Here is a 17,990-nt window from a genome sequence, read left to right as displayed (position 1 = left end):
TAAGCAAGCGCGTGTGACAACAACAGTGTGCAGCAGAACTTTTTACCTAAAGGACAAATCCTTGGATGTGAAAATAAGCGAGGCCTTATGCAATCACAACTGCTGCCTTTGGCACCCTGCAGCCCATTGGCCGCCAATCTGCATGGCACAGCACCCACCTCCGTTTCATCTCTGACTGTTCATTGGCACTGCCTGGGGATACCTGCACAGGATTCTTCCCACAGAGGCCCACAGATGGCTTTTAACCACCTCAAGACCTCTTCAAACAGCACTCGGCTCCAGGAAACAACGTGGGCTTACAGCTGCTTCACAGAGGTTTGCCTCGCACCCATGTTGAAATCACTCTGTTGCCTTTATGGTCTGCAGCACAGTGGTGGTTCACCCAGAGATGAAACCCAAGAATCTCCCCTCCCCGCTCTCCTGTTCCCTGTGATCCTCCCAGAGCCACTGTTGGCAGCAAGCTCTGGACACAGCCATCAAAACGGTTTGTCGAGACCATCAAATAATAATTTACTGTGATTCAATCTGTAGCTTTGTACAGTTGCCGGGGTGGGAGGAGGCCAAAGGAGGAGGGGATGGGGAAAGAACCAAAAGTCGTCTGCTGCCGGCCTGGGTGAAGTGCGAGATAGTCCTTGGAGGGGCTGGCACTCCTCCCGTCCTCTTCCTCCTCTCTCCCTCCCCCTCCACTCCTCCCCTGAATCCATTTGTTTCTTCCTTCGCATCACCTCTTTCCTTGTGCTCTGCACAGCGGACACCTCTCCAAGTCAGGGTCCAGTCAGCTGAAATAAGAGGGAGAAGACCTGTTAGCACCCACTTGCTCTCAGAACCAGTTGCTGCCAGCTGCCAGCCCTCACGCTTTGGGACAACCCTGCATTTGCTATCTGCTTTCTACTTTCTGGCATTGCCTGTTTGCTAGAGTCACCTCTTGGGGCTGCACTGCCCTAAGGAAAGGGCTGTACGTTACTGTATGGCAGGAGCCCCAGCAGCAAAATGCAAACCTTCTGGTCTCAAACCTTCTCTCCTGCCCACGTGGGGGGATCTGCTACAGACTGTGCAATTCATAGAAGCATCTTAGGATGCCAGTGCGTCTCTGTGTGTATTTACATCTCCTCCTCTGCCCCCCTAGGAATCACCCACAGCCAGGCAGCAGAAAAAGACATGGGCAACTCACTCTATTAGCAGAGAACAAGCCCCTCCTTCCTATGACCAGCCTCTCTTTCGAAGAGGATGCTGGTGCTGGCCACCCTCGTGGTGATGGGGACCGGCTCCTGGCAGTCCTTGCATGGGGACTCAGCCCAGCCCGTGTGTCCCCACACACTGTCAGCTGTGAGCCAGAGCAGGAAACGAGCCCCATGCTCACATCCCCATCCGGAGGAAACGCCACGGAACATCTGGATGTTCTGAACATCTGGAAGCCTCCCTCTGCAGCGATAAGCATGCTAGGCACACCGCAGCCTTGCAGCCCCCAGCTGGCCGGCCTGGGGGAGCATAGGGGTGGAGTGCTCAGCCCATAGGAAGCAAACACTGCCAGTGCCGCTTGTTTTGAAAAGAACTCTGCTACGCTCATGGCTTTTTGCCTCCAAAAGGAGTGAAGGAAAAACAGCTGCCCACCTCCTTGCTCAGTGGGATGCTCACAGTCTGTGGGACACAGGCTGTCACGTTAGGACTCCAGCAGTTGTGTGAAGGGACAAAAAGCCAGTCAGGGACATTTGGGATACTCCCCAAATGGTATCACTCCAAGGGCAATGGCCATGCAGGCTTTTCTCACAGTCCCTGTCTCTAGGACACAGCCTTCAGGTGTTCCTTATACATGGCCCTGGAGCACTCAGCCCTGGCTGCCCATCTCCTCCTTTCCAAAGGATTGACTGTGCAGACAGACATCCCCTTAAATGTGGAAGCCAACCACATAGGCCTTCTGGCCCATGGCCACCCAACCCAGGCTAACCAACAGGCAGCTCTCCCTCCCTGCTATCCAGCAGGATTGCCATGACTTGAATACATACATCATTAAAAATAAAAAAAACATTTTAAAAAGAAGGAAAAGAATAATAGGCAAGTGAACGCAGGCAATCTGCAAAACACTTTTTGGTTCCAACCCGCACAATTTACAAAAGCAAAACAGCTCCTGATGTCTAATTCTCAACATTGCATCAGTTTCAAATATCCTGGGGGATGTATCTAACAGGAAAACTCTTCTGTTGAACAGAGGGCTTTCAGAGTCACATGTATCTGCTCTGGAGCTGTAGGACAGCACAGCTGATGCAGCGCAGTAGGAGGCAATGTGCTCACAGCTCTTCCTCTGAGCTGCTCTCAGGCCAGGCTGGTGCACGTGGTGAGCTGCACACCTGGAGCACCAGCATCACTCCTCTCCAGCACGGGAAGGAGCTTCCCTGGGGACGGCATGACAAAACACGCATTTCTTTCAGCGCTCTGCACGATTTTGTTCCGCTGAATGAGGGGAAAAAATAAAAAAAATCCCTTCCTCCCACACATTTCCTCAGGAAAGTGGGAAAACCTGACTTACCTTCTGTTTTGACAGAAGATGCTATTTCAGTCAACATTTTAATTAAGAAATAACCATCGTTGAAGTTGTTTCTGATGCGTGTTTGCAGACGAGCACCCCCACCCTGCTTTCTGTACACCCCATCTCCTGCTCCCAAAACTCACCACAGTCACGATATCACGCATTTACAGTTCATGCAGCCAGGGCCACTCTCATCTGGTGGGTTCAGCTTGCGCAGTTTATGCTGACGGATCTCCCGCACTAAGGTATAGAAGGCATCTTCAACGCCCTGCAAGAAACACACAGCGCTTTGCTCCAAGCAGGGCAGGGCAGTGAGGAGAAGTGATGGTTCTACCCACCAGTGAGAAGCCCCAGCACTGCCTCCAGGCAGCATGGACCAACAGCAGCCTGGGGCTGGGCTGGGGATTGTGCCACCTGGATTTATCTCCCAGTGCCATAACTGAACTCAGGCCATCAATCACAGTCTGCATGCAAGACGAGGCTGCAGTCGGCTTGAAGCTGGGCTTTCTGGCAGCTTCATTCCCAGCATCCTGACAGTGGTAAATCAGTGCCTGTGCTGGCGTGCTCTAATTCATGCTCCCTTCCCAGCTTGCTGCCATGCCGAAGCTGTCAGAGAGACTTACAGCACGCTGGGTAATGAGCAGCTGGAGAACTGCTCGCCTGGCAGCCCAGCACAGTCAGCACGGCAGTCCCGCCTCTGTCCATCAGGGAGGCCGTGGCTCATCAAGCTTCCCCCATCCTGAGTCTGGACAACATTCCCCACTCCCAGGCCCTAAAGCCCTAATGTCTCTCCTCCTACCTGTCTGGTTTTGGCTGACGTTTCTATGTAGGGGATCCCATAACTCCGGGCCAGGTCCTGCGCTTGCCGAGTCTCCACTGTCCGTGCTGGCAGGTCACATTTATTTCCCACCAGCACCATGGGAACATCATCTGAGTCTTTCACCCTCTTGATCTGCTCCCTGCCAAAAGATGAGATGCCAAAGTGAAGGAAGGAAGGGCACCAGCACGCGAGGGAAGGTTGCTTCTTCACCAGGAGCTGCTGTGCTACAACACACCCAGTGCAGGGCTTCCAGTAGCATGTGTGCAACCACGACACGTAAGCAAGTGAACTCTCAATAGCTAGGGCACCTTTGGAGAAGAAAACTAAACATATTTCTGCCTTTTAAATGCAGCTGTTTGCTAAATTCAGCTTGCAGTTACGGCAGTCTGCACGAAGACAACCTCCTAGTATGGCCCAAGTCAAACAAAGCAGAACACTCCAGCAGCTACCTGTGTACTGCAAACACTTTAGACCAAGTGAGGTCTGAGTGGGTGAAAGTCACCAGGAAAACACCTGCAAGCAGAGTCTGCTGAGCTGACAGAGCAGAGTTTGGCAGCTGCAGCCTTTCCTGCAGATGCACAGACAATATTTGCTTCGTTTCAGCTCAGTTCAGTTCACTCAAAGTTGAGAAACCAACTGGGAACCAAAGAAGTAGTAACAGTTCTCCATTCCAACCTCTGATTTGGAAGGAGGTGGGCGAGGATGAGATCTAATGCTTCTATAATCTTAAGGCCATTACGACCGCAAACCATGCACTCTGTTCCCCCACGACAGATAATAACTTCCTTTGTTTAATACATCACTTAACTTAGGACATAGAACAGCTTTTTTTGCTTATGTAACCAGAACAATTAATGTGGTTTTATTTAACCAAACTAAGCACTTTTTCTTTCTTTCTTTCTTTCTTTTTTTTTTTAGGATGATATTATCTACGTTTTACTTGAATTCAAATTTCCATCCCAAAGCAGCTGGACATGCATCGCAGAGTCAAAAAAAACAACAACAAAAATCCCACAATCATCTTTTTTTAATACAGTAGAAGCTAGAAATGAGGTCTGAATATATGTTGGATATGCCATAAAGCCACTTAGATGTTCGATGTAACATCCTGACCAGCAGACCCCAGCACTAAATTTAGTGCTGCTACACTTAGCTGAAAAGAGATACCTCCTAATGGCCCCGAACCAGTGAGAGTGAGTGTTTCTCTGGGGAAAATTATTCTAAAAGTGCAAATGCAAAGAGCACATGTGGAATGAGATTAAAGCTGCTGATTTACATCATGATTAAAACCGGGGCTTGAAATCGAGCCATTTTCTGAGTGATTCACAGGCACCAGCCCCAGCACAAGGCAGTGGGATGGATGCTAGTAAATCCCTCAGGTGCTTCAGGAAAATCCCATCCTTTGTCCTACAGTTCAGCTCAAACAAGCCAAATTAGCCCAACGCACGCAGTTTCCGTGCCGAACACGCCTGTCAGCTCTGAGTAAGGCAGGGCTGTGTCTGTGCTGGGAGCTGCAGGATGCCTTGGGAGCTGTGCTTGCAGCACCACTGCTGCCTGTCAACCTCCGGATGAGATCCCTGTTCCCCACCTCTGCCATTCAGCTCCAGGCACCGGGCAGGGCTGGCTCAGGTGGCAGGGAAGCAGGCACGGGCGGAAGCTGCACTGAGTCATTTCCTACACTGCTCTCAGCCCCTCGGGCTGGCTCCAGGCATCTGTCAAGGCAGGACTGGAATAGCGGGGGCTGCTGCAATCTGGGCAGGGCTTGGGGTGATCGGTGGGGTGAAATGGGATTCCACGTGCTGGTGGAGTCGCTGGCAAGCTCTACTGATGGGGCACGCAGTCCCTCAGAAGGCAGAGGAAGCAGTAGCCCAGAGGCACGTTTTCATATAGCTCCTCAAAGCAGGCAGGTTGATGCCTGCGAGCCATCCCATGCATCCTTTGCACAGCAGAAGTTGCTGAGATCAATTTCAGTAGCAAAGCAATTCCATTAATTAGAGAGGGAAGGGAGGAGGTCGTAAGAGATCCTCTCTCCCTTTAGTCACCATAAACACTTAAACATTACATTACCGAGTCCCCGGGGGCCACAAGCAATCCCTTTGGATGGGTTTTATCGGAGTCACTGACATCAGTCGTCTGCTGGGCCTCTTCCCTGGGGGGCAGCTGCTCACACTAATTGTCTGTGCGGGCAGCACTGATCGAAGAGGAAAGGCAGGGTGGGAGCAGCAGAGATGCTCACCTGTACTGGTGGATGTCCTCAAAGGACTTGGTGTTGTTAATGGCAAAGACGCACAGGAATCCTTCCCCCGTTCTCATGTACTGGTCTCGCATGGCACTGTACTCCTCTTGTCCTGCCGTATCCAGGATGTCCAGCAAACAGGTCTCTCCATCGATGACGACTTGCTTTCTGTAGGAATCCTGCCAAGGGATAGAGAGAAGGTCAGCCAGGAGGCCTCATGGAGGGCAATCCTGCTACATGCAAGCAGTGCTGCTGGGTGCTGGGAGGGCTTCTGGCACCTGGTCCTACAGCTCCGGGCACTGCATCTCATTCTGAGGGGCTGGAAGAGTGGCTGCTGGCAGCCACGAGTGTGATCTCTGGGGTTCCAGGCTTAACACCACCTGGAATTGCAGCATCCTTGACATGGAGTGGGCACTGGGGGCAGTCGAAACCAGAGAGGGGGCAAACTGGGCGTGATGGTGAACCTCTTGTTGTCGTTTGAACACGAAAAAAACAAAGCAGGCTGCAAGGAGGGTGTTTCCCACAGCCAGTCTGTGCCCAGAGGGGCTCTGGGAAGGGTGAGGAGCACCATGGCAGGTCTTTGAAGCTGTGCTCTTCTCTGCGGTGAGATGATTACAACTTATCACACATGCGAGGAGGCCCAGAAAGCACCGAGAGTGCTTTCCCAAGCTCTCCCCCAAAGGTCTCCCAAACGCAGCTCCCAGCAGCCATACATCAGGTACAATGTGGTGACTCCAACTCCCAGCCAGAGGATGAAGCCGAAACCAAAGGTGTGAAAAATGCACAGGTGTGATGTGACAGAGCAGTGACAATGTTATCAGATGACTTTGCCCCTAACAAATAGCCCCGAAGATGACAACAGACACGGCAAGGTCACTAAAAGACTGGCAGCAGTGCAGGAAGAGAGCATGGATTCTGCCCTTTGCTCATTGCCACACAAACACCAGCCTCTGGGACTCATTAAAGCCTTTCTCCTCCTTGCAAAGAGCACCCTGAGATCAGCCAAGATGGGATCTACTCCACTCTGACCTTCACAGCAGGCAATTAGCCCATCCTTTGCCACCGTGCTTCTATCTACACAGAAAGCCCTAGCAGCTCTGGGATTGGGCAGCACGCCACACAATTCTCATTAACCTGTCTGTAATTAAGTGTTCCCTCCACCACCACTTGCAGCCACTTCCCTAGTGCAGGGCAGTGCTGCAGAGGGCAGACCGTGCGTGTCTGTCTGCTACACACATCCCCTCTCCTCCCTACAACCCGGCTTACATCCAGAGGACGAGTGTCCCTGTGCACACATTCAAGTGTAATTGCCAAGTTCCCGCTTACAGGAGGTCTCACAGCCAGACAGCACACGTAGAAAAGTGACCCCACACTGTCCTGAGGATGCTGGCATCCCACTCCCCTTGCTGGGCTGGAAATCCCGCAGATTCTTTTCCAGCAGATTGATTTGAATGGGCACAGTGTTAAAATGCGAGCCAGGGATTGCAGTCATTGAGACAGGACACTGGGGCTGCCTGTGGGAGCAGGGGACAGCCAGGACATCAGTGCTACACCATTACAGCAGGAGGCCATGCAGGCATATCCTCTGTGTCCCCACAGCCTTCCCTGCAGCCACCTCACTTCATCTGGGTCTGCATGCCTCCTTCCCGCATCCCATTCGCAACACCTCCTTCCCCTGCAGTCCAGCCCTGCCCTCTGCTTCTCCTATCCCCCCTCTTCTTTTATGCATACTACTCCTATTTAGGGCCCTGTGTGCACAGTTGGATGCTTGCAGTGATGGAGAGGGGAGGGGATGGGAAGGGAGGGGAGGAGAGGGGAGGGAAGAGGAAGGGAAGAGCACAGTTGGGTACCAGCTTGGAGCTGCAGTCCCCTCACAGCAGTGTGAGCAACATGAAAGAGCCACATGTCCCCAGCACAGCATGAGTGGGCAGGGCACGCTGTGAAACACTACGCAAGGTTTACATTCCCGTGGCATGTTTACATGGATAAATTCCCTGCAGGGTACGTACAGCTGGAGGCACACAAGAGAGGCTGAATCCCAGCACATCACTGGGTCACAGCTTCACCTGCCCACCCCAGGTCTGAAGTAGCAGAGGGACTTTCCCACCTCTCCCACCGCTCCCCAAAACCCAGCACTGATGGCTCCCAGGGAGGTGCCCCTCCACTAGCAGCTCTTCTACCCACAGCCATTTGGCACAGCTCTCTAAGAAAGTAGCAGAGCCACCCAAACAGCCATCCCACCCCAGGAGATGGGGGTGCAGCTCTCGCTGAGCAGAAGCTGCACAGGAAGGCAGAGCCGGTCACGTCCCAGCCACCTCTGGAGGTGGGGGGGTTCCAGGTCTGCAAATCTGCAGCAGGAGGAGGCAGGAGGGACACAAAATGGAACGGAATGGACTGACACGACTACAGGTGAAGAACACAGGATGGGAGAGGAGAGGGGGAGGAGGCAGCTGGCTCCTTAAGCAAGGTGTGACACTGAGACTCGGGAGCCTTAAAATAAATTCCAGGCTCCGCTATGGACTCTCTAGGTGACCTTGCCAAATGATGTAATAGCATGTGCCTTTAAGTGCTTTTCTCCTTCCAATCTGTAGGATAATAAGACCACTTCAGCCTTTCTACTGAGCCTTGCCTCTCTTGTTTATTTAAGTGGTGAGCTCTTCAGGGTGGGGACTGCACATACAACACTTACCAGAATAGATTTCTGACCCCAGCAGGGACCTTTTAGGCATTATGATAATAATAACAACTGCAGTAACCACAGCTGTATTTATACACATCTGGTAGAGACTCCTCCAGGACTGCAGGCAGGGAGGTTATTGTCTGAGAGGCGTGACAGAGCTGCAAGCTGCATTCCCAGGGGAACCTACTCCTCACACAGAGCAGGGCAGGAGCGGCCAGGAGCCAAAATGCGAGCACAGCACCATGCAGATCTCTCCCAGAACGAGGAGTAAGTCACGCAGTGGGTAATTAGCATCACTCCAGCAGTGACGGAACAGTGAAATCAGCTTGATAATTGACTATGTTTTAAAAAGGTAAAGAGAAAAAAATCTTTGTTGCTTATGTTTGTAATGTAGAAAACTGGATTCTGAGCGCTGAACCTTTTCTGCATAGCCAATAGAAGCACAGGCTGTAAGGGGAAATGCTAAGTCATAGCTTGAACAAGTGATGGAGCCCCAGTGGGAAGGCAGGGCCAACCCAGGAGAGCTCAGGTGTATGCAATGTACCTGAGTGATCTGAAGGGGGGGAGCCAGGATCCACCCCTTCCCAGACCTCTTTTAAGGGTCAGCAGTGGAGGCAAGAGGGATCTTGCTGGAGATCCCTATATATCTGAGGCTTTCTTGAAGGTAAGTAGCTTCTTTCCTTTATTTCTGTGTCAATAGCTGTTGCATTTGAACAAGTGCTCACTTGCTGCAGCCTAGAGCCGTGCTACTCTGCTGTTATTGCTGTGCTTCCCATCGTGTTACAGAGGCACTTGGCTGATTCTCCAGGTAGGCGCTGGATGTGGCAGATCCATGCTGTCTCAAGAGATCCATTTCTCACTCCTCGCAATGGAAGATCTGCAGAACTGACCTTGCCAGCACAATCTCTCTTCTCTGTTTCCTGCTGGAGGATGAACTCACCATGCTCTAGAGGAGGATAGAGACCTAGAACTCGAGGCAAACCACAGAAAAGCACTCCCTGTTTTCCTTTCTCAGAGCTATTTCATGTGGTCTGCAAGCCTTAGGGAAGAACCACAGCACTGGTCCTCCTACTGCAGAGCTAATCCATAACCAAGTGTTAGGTGGCCTGAAGAAAATCCATGAGCTCCCTGCTTTGCAGAGACAAGGGAGTGCCTCTTAAAAAAAAATTCAGCAGTCTTTACCTCTGTTTGGACTCCTGACCTATCTCATCATGCAGGACATACAGAGGTCATCAGAGCCGTGATAAAACCCATTTCATCAGTAAATCTCAAAACATCATGCACAGGAGGTCAGCATCCTTACTTTGCACAAGAAGAGAAATGGAAGCACAGGCACAAAGTGGCTGTGCAGTCTCAAATCTTTACCCGCTCTCTAAGCAACTGCCTCCTCAGACAGGAGGAGCTCTGTGCTGCCCATCGACCCCTCGAGGCTGTGCCTGCTTCCATGCATGCTGTGCTATCTCTCTCCAGCAGACAATACTGTCCTTCCTCAGGAGACACAAGTCGGACACCGCGACCTCCAAATTCACATGCAGCAACTTGGAGCAGCTTTATGAAGCAAAAGAAGATCCCCAAGCAGGTTCAGTCCTGAGTCCAAGCCGAGTACGCTTCAGGTTTGCAGCAAAGTGCAAAAAAGCAATAGCAAAACAATTAGACAGAGCTGCTTACCTCTATTGTGGGGTCGTACTCATCAACAAAATGGTTCTGAATGAGCTGTATTGTCAAAGCGCTCTTCCCAACGCCTCCAGCTCCCACTACTACCAGCTTGTACTCGGTCATCTTCCAGCTGACCCCAGCTCAGGGCGTCCAGGAGCACCACCACCTGCAGGGAGAAATACAGCCATCACGTTAGGAGAGTGAGGAACACGAACCAGTGGCTGGGAAAGGCAGAAAGATCGGCATCTATGCACTTGATACCTAGAGCAAACTCCTGTTTCAAATTCTTCCTGTGAGGTATTCTGCTCCAGTACTGCTCTGACCTCCCAGCCCAAGCTCACAGATGTACCCTCTTGCAAAATGTGATCAGAGACAGAGATGGTGGGATGACCCAAGGGTCGAGGACTTTTTGTATGTTCCTCCTCCAGTACACTGACTACCCTGGAAAGTGGAGAAAATGATATTTATTTCACTCTGTTGCCCTGTGCTATGCCTCCAGAATGCACTGCCTTCTATAATCCCATTCTCTGGGGTCTCAAATGTGAGATGACCTCACCTAAACCATGAAGCTTGCTCTAAAATTACAGCAGAGAACTGCGGTATTCAGAGCTATTTCACCTAATACCCTCCACCAGCAGCAAAGGTTACTTCAAAACAGCGAAAGAAATCAATCAAACTGAATACAAAACTGTGCCCAATGTGTAACTCTGACACTCTGCAGTCCTTCAGGCTGACAGTCTGGATGCATCCTGCGTGTGACACGATGCATGGGAGATAAGAGAGATACCTTGTAGGTAAGGAGACCAAAGAAAAAGTTGTGTAAATGAGAAGTAAACCTTTAAATTTCAGCTCCTCTTCTACTGAGAAAGAGGAACTTCAACGTGGAGCTTACCAGAGGACTATTACAAAACCCTGAAGGCTTGAACAGAAATCCCCTTGAACTTACCAACCATTACAAAGAGATCTATCTTGCAAGTTCAAATGGAGAGAGAAACAAAGAGCTTTAAGTGCTCTGGGAAAGGCTGTGAAGAGGAGGGATCCTAGCAGATCAAAACCCAGCAGGGCAATTTGAAGAAAGCACATTGAAAAACATTAAGGCTGAAGGGTGGATCCTGGCCATCTCTAGTCATATTGCTGGTAAAGCAAATAACCAGGAAGGGGCACGGCCTTTTGAGCAGCACACAAGCACTCGGAAAGAGGCCACTTGCTCAGCTCGGAGCTCTGGGAGCACAGTATTTCACATCAGATGATGCCTAGCAGTGTGATAATGCTGGCAGGAGCTGCTGCATCTCCTGGAAGATGAGCTTTGTTCAGGCAGTTGGTACGCGGTGTTCCTGCAATGGGCACGGCATCCAGCCCATGTCTGCAGCTACTGAATTTGCTAACAAAGCAAAGATCTAATCTAAAGTAGGGCAGAACTTTGTGACTTCAATCCCCATCTGACTGCAACCTTAAACCACTCAGACAGTTCAATCACCCACTAGGGCTGGGGCAGTCAGACACAGCCGCTGCCTGCCAAAGCCCTTTTCTCAGCTGCTATCTCAGATCTTGTCCTTCCCTGCGCTCAGGATCTCGGGGAAAAGCAAGGAAAGGCTGCAAAAGAGTGACCAGAGCACAAACAGGTGAGACCTCTGGTCCCACACCGATGCCCTTGTCTGCCCCTAGAGAAGCTAGGGAGAAAATAAGGTGCAAATGATGAGATACTGCAGGTCCATGCCTTCCCAGAGAAGTCTGATGGATCTCTGTTCTTGAGGCCGGGGAAGAGATTTGTCAGGAGCCATCCAGCACCATGTAGCAGAGTCAGGCTCTAAAAGCCAAGGGAGGTTGTCAGCTTAAGAGTTCTCCAATCCCTTTTTTTCTGGGAGCAGCTCCCAGGTAGTTTTGGTGAAGAGCAAGCCTGAAAGTCAGCTCACCACCCAACAGTCGCAGCCGCCTTCTTTGTGTGTTGTGCAAATGGATGGGACAACTGAAACTGCAGATGTAACTGCCATGATCTTTAACTGCAGTGGGAAGTTCTGTCCTTCTGAAAGTGCCTGGTTTCAACTTATCTGCAGGGAAATTTTCTAATGAGTTAGAGGTCAAGGCAGCACTGAGCAAGCTGAAGTGCGTGCACGCAACACAAAAATGCCCCTCTTACAAAACAAAGTTTACATACAAGAACTCTGCAGCTTTAGCATTCACTGACTCCCACCGCACCCAGAGGATGCTGGCAGTGATGAGAGATGGTAGCAGACATTATCTGTTAGCCCACACTAGTGCTGGAAGCGCCGGATGGAGACGTGCAGCCTGGCAATTGCTGTGAAAGCTTTTTTTCTGATGTGAGAATTTGCAGAGAAGGAAAAGCAAGTTTGCATTTCTCAGCAGCTGAAATAGAGCCCAAACAGAACTGACCAAAAAATAACAGAGGAAAACACAAAAGCACAACTTCCCAGTCCCACGCTAAGCAAGAACAGCAGTCTGCAGGACTAACCAGGTTTCTCCCTGGTGTTTTCCCCTCCTACCCAAATGTACCACCTCTGCGGTGCCCAGCATTGTTCCCAGCAGCCGGATCCCCAGAAAGTTGTGCCAGGCAGTCCAACAAAAAGCTCAGCAGGATGCCACGACCGGGAGCTGTTCAGAAGCACCATCTGGGAAGAGGAGGGCTGGGGTCTGAGCGCCAGGCCAACAGCCCTAGCATGGAGCTGGAGCTGCTGCTGTACTTCCTGACCTCGTGGATTTTCTCTCGTAGAGAGAGGGCTCCTGGCTCCTATTCAAAGCTGTCTAGGAAAGCTGAGTGCTTCCGCCTGGCAGCGCAGCTGCTCCCAGCCCAGTAGCCCATGAGTCCTCCCCCGACGCTGTGGATTTCCCAGGCAGCAGGAGCCACACAGCTTCAGGAAACAAGAACCATCTGCCAGCCTCACTGGGGAAGCAGGGAGAGCAAGCGCCTCGCCCCAGCCCGGCTCCCAGCAGGCACTCACGTCCCATCTCTGCCTGTATGGAGGGGATGGAGACTGTGCTGCAGGCAGATGGCACAGCCCTGTAAATCCTGTGCTGTGTGTGCCGGGCAGCACCCAGGCTTTGGCTGCAGGAGCAATGACTGAGATGCCTGGTGCAAGCTCTCCCAGTGAAGAGACTGAACAGCACTTTCAGACCTAAAGCTTGAATGCTCCTCGGGCCCCACCTAAGTCTCTGCTTTTCTGCAGAGAATGACCTGATGTCCTGCACAGCCCCTCTTCTTAAGAAGGGAGCTGTATTAGCAGGAGAGGTTCTGAGGACCTGACTCTGATGGTCACAGCTGAATTCATTGCAAAGGTGGGACAGCAGAGAGAAATCTCCAGAAAAATCATCTGGCACAAGCAGAGATGAGGAACTCAAGAGGCTTGGCCCACTCCTGACATCTCATCATGTCAGGTGTCAAGCAAAAGGGATATGAAGTGGATTTTCAATGTATTCATTGATAAGGAGGCTCTCACATCCTTCAAATATGATCTCACTTGAGGAGCTTTCTCTGCTTCCTCCCTTTCATCCCACTGCTCTGTTGTATACCTTAAATGGACATCCAAGTAAACAAGTAAAAGAGACAGACTTTTGCACAGCACTGCCACAGAAGCCAACCATGGTGGAGATTTCAGAAATATTGTTTATTAGTGAACTATTACACTCTACCTGTCAACAGGGGGTCCATTTAATGACATAAGTTATCAGTTCCACCTCTGCAAATATCTTTGAATAGCACTCACACTGCACGTCCTTTCTTCCAAAAGCCCTGTCCGCAAGAACTGAGTAATGATTAGACCCAAAATGCAATTCAGAATCTCTGCTTTGACAAGACAAACAAACCTTCCTGGCTCACTCTTGTGACTACGCAGATTCCTCCATTTGCTTGTATGCAACACCGTCACCAGTGTTGCAAAATACAGCCTCTGAAGGGGCTGAATGAACTTCTCCAGCAGTTTAAAATGACACTTCGTGTTTCCTTTCGAGGGTCAAAACATTGACGTTCTCAGTGACCTGCCCAGCCTAGAAGACAGTAGGAAAATGAGGCTGGCAAGCTGATGCTCTGGTATGAATCACAGCCTATCCACAGTGTTTTGTTTTCATTTACTTGCTGCTTTTTAAATTAACAAAGAAGTGGGCTGCAAATCTAACACAGTGTGTTTGGCTGTCGGCTTGCTGGCTTCATACTCAGAAGCACAGACAATGCGGCCCCCAGATGAAAAGAGAGAGGGATGCCAAAGATGTCACAACAGTTGCAAGCGGTGACCCTGCTTTGGAGAAGCAACAAATGTCCTCCATTAGACATTCATCAGCATGCACGAAATAGCTTTGCACAAAGCTGAGCGGGCACAGATATGTCCCCACATCATGCCCCCCAGCAGTGTTTCACATCAGAACACATCTGGCAGTACAACCCCTCTAACCAGGGACCACAAAGAACCTCTGAAGTCCCTGCTCCTCTTCCCTCACCATCACACTGATAACATCCCACAGGCAATTCTGTGCCTTCAGCCATCGGTGCATTGCCAGGAGAGGGGCAGATGGCAGCAGGCAGTGCCCCGGTACACCGTCACACAGGTCAGAACAGACAGGAAGACAAAGGAAACGAGATGATGCCTTCCCCACCAAAACTGCTGCCAATTTTCTGTTCTCTGGTTTTCACTTCAGCTGCTCACACTGCACCCTGCCTGATGGCTTTATATAATAAAAGCAGCAGCAGCACATCACCTGCTCCTGGTGGTACGCTGCTCTGGCTCTGCAGATCTCCCTGACCCTCTTGAACTGCAAGTTCAGTGAAGTACTTTGTTGCCAACTTACTTTGTAAGAAAAACATTGGGGAATCACAACTCTGCCTAAGGGTTTTATTAAGCTACCAGAAACGGTAACAACCTGCATAAACATCAATAACACACCAGCTGTCCAAGAGCTTTCTCTCTGAATCAATTCTCTATGAAGAAATCATGTCCTAGTTATCATGGGCCATCAAAATGATAACATTCAACAGAAAGATTAGCAGGCCTTTTATCTCAGGAGCTTATAAACATCACCAATCTGTAATACGGCACTGCAGCTTATCCCCCAAAGAATGCTCAATGCAGAAGGTAGCACTTGCCACCAGCTGATAGCCAGCATTTCTGTTCTTGGTCTGAGCGTGAGAACAGGTTTCCTTAATTTCTGATTACACCTGCATACGCTGGCAAGGGGGAATTTTCAGCAGCAGATGAAACCAAGTGCACTTGGGCTGCTCACGTCCAGGTCTCCAGCATGCTGTCAGGTGATGAAATGTGCTTGCAATTTGTGGTGGGATCTCACTTTCCATCATTACTGCCTGATAACAGGGTGGGATTACAAAGGATCACAGAATCATTAAGGCTGCAAAAGACCAGTAAGGTCTCAGGTCCAACTCTCAGCCCATTTCCACCGTGCCCACTGACCATGTCCCTCAGTGCCTCATCTCCAAGATTCTCAAACACCTCCATGCTGTTCCACAGCAGCCTGGTCCACTTGGTGATTTGCGGAAGCTTCAATGCAACCTCTTCTTGCTGGTGAAGAGAAAGCGGCAGTGCTGGGGCGCAGCCTCTCCCAGCACCCACCAGTGTCCCCATCTCACTGAAGCAGCAGCCTGGCTCCTTGCTGCCTGTGCAGGGGATTGCTGCTGCAGTGATGCAAGGGACAAATGGAGGTATTTACCACTAACCACCAAGCCAGTCACTGCTTGAGCACTGCTAGAGCAGGGGTCGGTGTTGATGTGCTGAAACGCCATCCTCCTAATCCTACAGACTGGCATAGCCATGCAAAGGACAGGCCCAATCTCATCATCGGTGGCAAAGCCAGGAACTAAATTCAGACAAGTGACTTCCAATTCAGGATTCTAACAGGAGACAAAAAGCTCCGTGTGTAGGTTTTGGATGGGAAAGCCGTTGGTTCCCCGCCGGGTCTTTGTGTTCAGCTGTCAGAGCTGACAGCTCCCCTGCCGAGCTGAGCTTCCATGTGCAGAGATGTTTGGAGAGGCAGAGTAAATCAAGTGGGAAAGCCCAAACTGCTCTCCAATTATCCTAATGAAATCACAACTGTGTCACAAGCGCAGGGAGGGCGCAGAGATGCTCCAAAGCACAGACCCAGTGGAACAACGAGAGGAAGAGAGCGGCTGCCACAGGAATGGCTGTGACACAGCAGCACTGAAAATCCAAGGGTAGAGCTCAGTGTGCCTGGGGAGGTCACAGACAGCATCCTGCTTGCTGCCCGGGAGGGGCCACTCTGTGTTTTGGCACAGGTTTGGTGCAGGTTTACATCAGGACTCTTCACTGGCCCCATTACTTCCATGCAGACAGACTGTACCACACGCTCAAGAACTGCATTCCCCCTCCTCTCTCACCCCACCCTTCCCCATTCCTCCCAAACAAATGCTGACAGGGAAAAACTAAGAAGCCAGTTTCAGGAAACACCTCTAAGCTGTAATCCTTTAGAAAAACTTGCAGCAGAACGTGTCTGGTTGTTCAGCTTTCTGCTTGCTTTAAAGCCTAACGCATATGAACTTTCAGAGCAAATGGACAAGGAAACGAGGTAGCTGGAAGTGGGAAGTTGCACAAATTGTTTTGCTATTACTTTTCGATTAAAAAAAAAAATCATGGAAAAGAACCTTTTAAAAAGGCCAGTTTTTGAGCAAGATAGTATTAGAAGAGTACCAGTATGCTTTGGCCTCCAGGAACAAAGTGGGTACATGAAGCACACACCTCACCTTGCTAGAGATATTGCAGCAGAACGCTCCAGACAGGGAGGTGGTGGGACAGGGAGCGGGTGAGAAGGGCTGGAGCCTGCTGGTCAGCAGCAGGAAATGAGAGGAAGGAATGGACTGGGAGACAGTGGGAGCCCGCACACCCCCAGATTCACTCACCCTTTGGATGGCTAACTGGCCCTGCAGAGAAATAGGGTCCTCGGCTCTGGGGATGGCTCAAGTCCCCCTGGAAGGAGAGGAAACACAGAGGAGTGAGCAATGACAGTGCCCTGGCTGAGCAAAGGAGAATATTCTTATATTGAGCCTATTCTGGAGTAAGAATAACGGCTCAGCATCCACGCTTCGGTGCGGCTGACGACCCACCCTTCCCTACCAATACCCACGCGCTGCTTCCCCTGCCACTCACCCAGCACCCGATTATTTTTGGCTCAGGGGATTTCCTGGGCCTGGCACAGCTTGTCTGTTTAGCAACCCTCAAGAGAACTCTTTTCCAAGGGCTCATCCAGCCTCCTCTTGAACCCACAGAAGCTCCAAACCCTCACCATACTTTGGCAAGGATCCCACAGGTCTCCTCCCCAAGGAGCAAAAAACCATCCCTCTTGTTAGAGCACAACCTGACTCCACCAGGCACTCAATCCTCACCCGCCTTCTCTCACACAATACCACAGGCTGCTAATCACATCCTCCAAAGTTCTATCTTTCCTAGAGAATTGTGGCCTTTTCTCCCCCCATTTTTTAAGACAGGGCAGAGCAGCACAGCTGCAATAGTCTCCTCTTTGCTGCATGTATGGGAGCAAAGGGATCATCTCCTGTGGCATGAGGGAACAAGAGGAAGTTCCCTTCTCGCCTTTCCATTCCCATGGGGACATCGATAAAAGCTGCTCTCACAGCTCAAACACAGAGCCCAAAGGAACAGCTCGAGCGACCCTGAACAGACAAAATCAGATATTTCCAGAGTGTCTCCTTGATTAGTAAGCCACTTAATTTATGTGATCAAATATAACGATCATCCCTCTGCATTCATTTAGCCCTTGCAGAGCTTTTGCAGACACATACCCTTGTTTAGCAGCAGAGCTGGGAGAAGAAAGAAGGTACCGCAGCAAAATCAAATCAGCTTTGGCAAATCTGGGAGAAAGAGGCAGGGAAAATGCAACAGAAAAGCAAGTGAGGGTGCGTGCTGGGGGGCCAAGCGGGCAGCTGGGAGGAGATAAAGGGAAGCAAGCAGGCAGCTGCTGCTGAGCCCCCCTCCTCCTTCCCTTCCCTCTGGGGCACACTATTAACACAGTGACACAATGCTGTCCCGGCCGCACTGCTGGCAAGCATGAATATGCATCAGACATTATGCAGCAGAGTCTGGCGCAT

General features: G+C 50.8%; 1 protein-coding gene across 2 annotated transcripts; it reads right to left on the bottom strand.

The window, feature by feature from the left end:
* Positions 1-485: 485 nt before the first annotated feature.
* Positions 486-16,854, bottom strand: HRAS (HRas proto-oncogene, GTPase). Of its 2 annotated transcripts, XM_010711156.3 has the most exons (7): positions 16,788-16,832; positions 10,178-10,357; positions 9,929-10,082; positions 5,581-5,759; positions 3,324-3,483; positions 2,668-2,792; positions 486-779 (listed from the first exon to the last, which is right to left on the bottom strand). In XM_010711156.3, the coding sequence occupies exons 3-6, from the start codon at positions 10,037-10,039 to the stop codon at positions 2,673-2,675; spliced, it is 570 nt and encodes a 189-aa protein (XP_010709458.1). In that variant the 5' UTR covers positions 10,040-10,082; positions 10,178-10,357; positions 16,788-16,832; the 3' UTR covers positions 486-779; positions 2,668-2,672. The 2 variants fall into 2 exon arrangements, with proteins under 2 accessions (XP_010709458.1, XP_010709457.1); XM_010711155.2 differs by lacking the exon at positions 10,178-10,357 and having other exon boundaries at positions 16,788-16,854.
* Positions 16,855-17,990: the final 1,136 nt, after the last annotated feature.

This window comes from Meleagris gallopavo, chromosome 5, assembly GCF_000146605.3.
Source record: "Meleagris gallopavo isolate NT-WF06-2002-E0010 breed Aviagen turkey brand Nicholas breeding stock chromosome 5, Turkey_5.1, whole genome shotgun sequence".
NCBI classification, from domain to species: domain Eukaryota; kingdom Metazoa; phylum Chordata; class Aves; order Galliformes; family Phasianidae; genus Meleagris; species Meleagris gallopavo.
The sequence above is the reverse complement of the archived record's forward strand: the minus strand, read 5'-3'. Positions and strand labels throughout refer to the sequence as shown.